The 3,894-nt window shown below is 38.2% G+C and overlaps 1 protein-coding gene across 1 annotated transcript; it reads right to left on the minus strand.

Annotated features, from left to right (window-relative positions):
• Positions 1 to 532: 532 nt before the first annotated feature.
• On the minus strand, positions 533 to 3,397 carry LOC111610909. Its single transcript, XM_023345981.1, has 10 exons — positions 3,256 to 3,397; positions 2,966 to 3,063; positions 2,713 to 2,766; positions 2,482 to 2,562; positions 2,254 to 2,343; positions 2,108 to 2,161; positions 1,685 to 1,749; positions 1,383 to 1,598; positions 818 to 992; positions 533 to 663 (listed from the first exon to the last, which is right to left on the minus strand). Exons 1-10 carry the CDS (start codon positions 3,318 to 3,320, stop codon positions 533 to 535), a joined length of 1,029 nt encoding a protein of 342 aa, XP_023201749.1. The 5' UTR covers positions 3,321 to 3,397.
• Between the last annotated feature and the right edge of the window lie 497 nt (positions 3,398 to 3,894).

Below are 3,894 nucleotides of genomic sequence, written 5' to 3' on the forward strand. Positions count from 1 at the left end.
TCAATGTTGATTCAACCATCATCTGTATGTCAACTTGTATGCATATTTGTGTTGATAGTACATTGAATCAGTTATGTACCAATGTTGATTCTACATTATATCAATGTTGAGACAACCATCATCTGACTGTGGTCCTGCATCCGGATTTCTGTTGATCCTACATTGAATCAATGTTGATTAAATACTCATTTGACTGTGGTTCTGCACACATATTTCCGTTGATTCTACATTGAATCAATGTTGATTCAACACTCATCTGAACGTGGATCTGCATCCGGAATTGTCTTGATTCTACATTGAATCAATGTTGCTTCGACAGTCATCTGACTGTGGTTCTGCACACATATGTCGGTTGATTCTACATTGAATAGGTTAGGAATCAACGTTGATTCAACCTTCATCTGAACGTGGTTCTGCACGCACATTTGTGTTGATTCTGCATTCAATCAATGTTTATTCAACCATCATAACCATCATCCTGAAATAAACCACATAAAAACACCATGGCATTGCTTAAATATTTTATTTAATTTCAGTCTTCTGGCCGTCCCTTTGGTTGCCTTTCAATGCCTCCCTCCCGGTCTGGTGCATAGCGAAACCATTTCTTTACTGTTTCGCTGTAATTTTGATCAGTTAGGCCTGGTTCGAATTGACGAGCAGCAACTGAAAGACACAAAAGAACATCATTACGATGGAGGGTATCTCACATAAAATTTCTTATTATCCCCTACCCTCACTTTGTTTAGATTCTGATTCACCAACAGTCTCATTTCCTACAATTAAAAGTCAAAGCCCTTTTCCAGTAGAGGAAGCTCACCTAATATGCACTCTTGCAGGATTGTGTCCTTGAATGGCTTTTTACTCTGGGAATGCCTATGTTTCTTCCCAGCCCAGTTGAACTGACTTGCCAGGGCATTTCTCATACAAGTTGTCAACATTCTTCTTATCATGTTGGCTGAATTGGTGCCTCCTACTAGAGCCAGTCGAGCAATCTACATCAGAGACAAGTACATGAAGGCATAGCATTACACAGCAGCATTATATCATGTAAATTAAAAACACAGCAGAGACATAACCTTGTTTTGATACTGTATTTATGCTTATGCACTGATATTCCACTCCATAGTGTTCATTCATGGTCATGGATATTAGCGTTATTAACCATCCTGGTCCCAATTTGGGTTAGGTCAAAATTTAAATCATCTATGTGAATAATTGCAAAATGTTTCATAAATAGCACATCTACAAGCTCTGTGACATGTTCAGAACTTGTAGATTACAATTTGTGTTCAAGTAGCTAAAGAGCTAACATTTTGCCCTTAGAAAAAGACTCACACTGACATAATCTACATTGATGCTGATCAGTCTTTCAAATGAATTACCATCTTTTGACGCACTGTCTCTTCAATCAGTAATGACTCTGCTTTACTGAAATCTTCTTCACTTTCAATTGGCAGCTGGAAGGGGAGTACAAGGTTTGCTGGTCCTTGTGTGCTACCTGGTGTAATGTTACTCTGAGCCAAATTGTTCTTAATGAATTGGACATCTCTGGATAGATCCTTCACAATCACAAGAGCTTCAGCAAGCATCGATGTCATCTTATGGATAGCGAGGTCTTCAGGAGAACATTAAAAATCTTTAAGTGCAACATCAAAATAACCTGAAAATGACACATTACAAATACATTATGTCCAATAGACTTGCCTCTCAAAAGCTGCCCATTATTGCTGGCCCTTTGTGTGGTTGCATCTGCAAAACACAAATAGTCATGCACAGAAGTTTAAAGGTTAGGTGCCAAAATGACACCGACTTTCTTTAGGTGTGAAATGTTTCCTACAGATCTTTTATAGATAAGGACATTTCTGCATCTAATCAGGAGAGAACTCTGATGAGTGGAATACACAAGATCACAATGGCAAAACGAAAATACTGTCAGGGCTTTGTGTTATGTTTGCCTTTAAAAAATAATGCATAAGTGTCAAAGCATTTAAAGAGTTGGTGTCATTGCTCACACAGATGTGAGCAATGACCACAGTTCAAATATAGACACAACCTCACACATTCAGATCACAAAATGTCTACAAATGTTGGATGACTGTCTTGATACCTTCGAAACCTTGATTAGGCGCTGAATCCAATACATCATTCTGGTCGGAGTTTGCTTTTAAGTGAATAAGAAATGCAAAAACTTAGCTAAAGTGAATTCATTAGTCAACACAGATCACTGTATATGTATGTAGTAAAGTGGGTTACTCTGTGATATATCCAATGGCAGCCTATTTTGTGCACATTGTGAGAGACCAGGGCGATGGTTATACTGCCTTGAGCTGCATCCAGACAACCCTGTAGATATAGTTACATTTCGCAATAGTTTACAAGTGTAAGCACAAGATACATAATCTAAATGTTTGATCAAACTAACTAATTAGCCAGAATCACTAAGATACCCATCACTATTACTGAAAGAGTACAGTATCATACCAATACTTGTACTTTGTCGCTGTGGATTCTGCAACTTGTGGTACTGGACACAGTGGGCTGTAGCAAAACCTGGCATCTCAGCTTGAACACAAAGTAGGAAATACACAAAGCAGTGAGGTTATTACTGTAACCTTCCATATGAGAAAATGTGAGACTTACATTCAGCTGACTGCTCTATATTTAAAGCATTGCTTTGACATCACAGTCTTATGAGACTGCTTGACGACTCACCATTAAGAACTTCATCAGCTAGTGATTGTTGGTAGTTGCTAGCAACAAGATCTACTAAGAAAAATAGGAAATAATTAAGAGCTAAAACTATACACAATTAGTTTTAGCTCTAAGTGCTAAAACTATACACAATTTCAGCAAGAAACACAATTTCAATCAAATTAAAATGTCCTTTTATTGGTACACTGTTATATGTAATTCCTTTTTTGACTGTGTAGAAGTGAGCATAGTGTCAATATAAAGGAAACAATACCTGGACATCCAACATCAGGTGGTTTGGCAAAACGCTTTCTTTTTGCACTGCTACTCTGATGGTCTTCAGAATCAGAATGCATAAACTGCTGATTTGGCCTACAAAACATTATGATAATACACTATATGAATATTACAACTGTAGTTAAGATACTACACTTATTAGTCAAGGCTACCGTCTGAATACATGGACACTCTGGCCACTTTGAGCCATCCCTTTAGCAGTGGTTGTTATTTTCTAGTTGCAACGCCCTAGGGAAAGTTATCACTGTGATAAAGTTAGTAATGTACCTGGATATTCTTTTTTGGCGGATAGCTCCTTCATCATGAGATTCAATTTCAGATGTTGGACACATTGTGGTGTTATATTTTGTCTCTCGTTTTTTCGCCTCATCAAGGGTCTCTGTAAAGAGCAGAGGGTAAATGCCAATTTGCATGTCTGCAGTCCAGTGCAGAACTACCCTAACAGCTCCTTCCCAACTCCCAAAATACAGAACAATCACACCTGTGTGAAGCGCTACTATCATACATCATCTCATTCTGGCCAATCACTATTTGCCTCCTCACATTTGTCTTCTCTGATTTTACATACACAAAACATCTCAGCTGGACCTCTGAGGTACCAGCGCATTGTTATAATTATATATATTGTTTACTTGGTTTAATGTAGCCTCCTAAACAAACTTTTGCATCTGTAATGTCATGTCCCAATAGATAAACATACTTGAAAAGAAGGAAATATTGAGCTGATTTATCTATAACATGACAGCACGACTGTGTAGAACAGCTGTGCATGTGTTGCACCAGTTACTCACCACACGTAATGAGGACTCGTACATCCGTATAGGTGATCCATTTGTCGTCTGGTTGCATTCCGTCTCGAAGGGCTTTCTTGAGTGTTATGTGTTTTGGGGGCCATAACAGCGTCTG

This window comes from Xiphophorus maculatus, chromosome 14 (genome assembly GCF_002775205.1).
Source record: "Xiphophorus maculatus strain JP 163 A chromosome 14, X_maculatus-5.0-male, whole genome shotgun sequence".
Lineage (NCBI taxonomy): Eukaryota > Metazoa > Chordata > Actinopteri > Cyprinodontiformes > Poeciliidae > Xiphophorus > Xiphophorus maculatus.

What these genes read in the sequence shown, in the direction of transcription:
- LOC111610909 (XM_023345981.1), bottom strand. Translation starts at nt 3,320, where the DNA reads ATGTGTCCAACATCTGAAATTGAATCTCATGATGAAGGAGCTATCCGC. An exon ending in GCCATTGGATATATCACAGA is followed by an intron (nt 2,162 to 2,253) that starts GTAACCCACTTT and finishes TTCACTTAAAAG; the next exon opens with CAAACTCCGACCAGAATGAT. An exon ending in GCAAGTCTATTGGACATAAT is followed by an intron (nt 1,599 to 1,684) that starts GTATTTGTAATG and finishes GCTATCCATAAG; the next exon opens with ATGACATCGATGCTTGCTGA.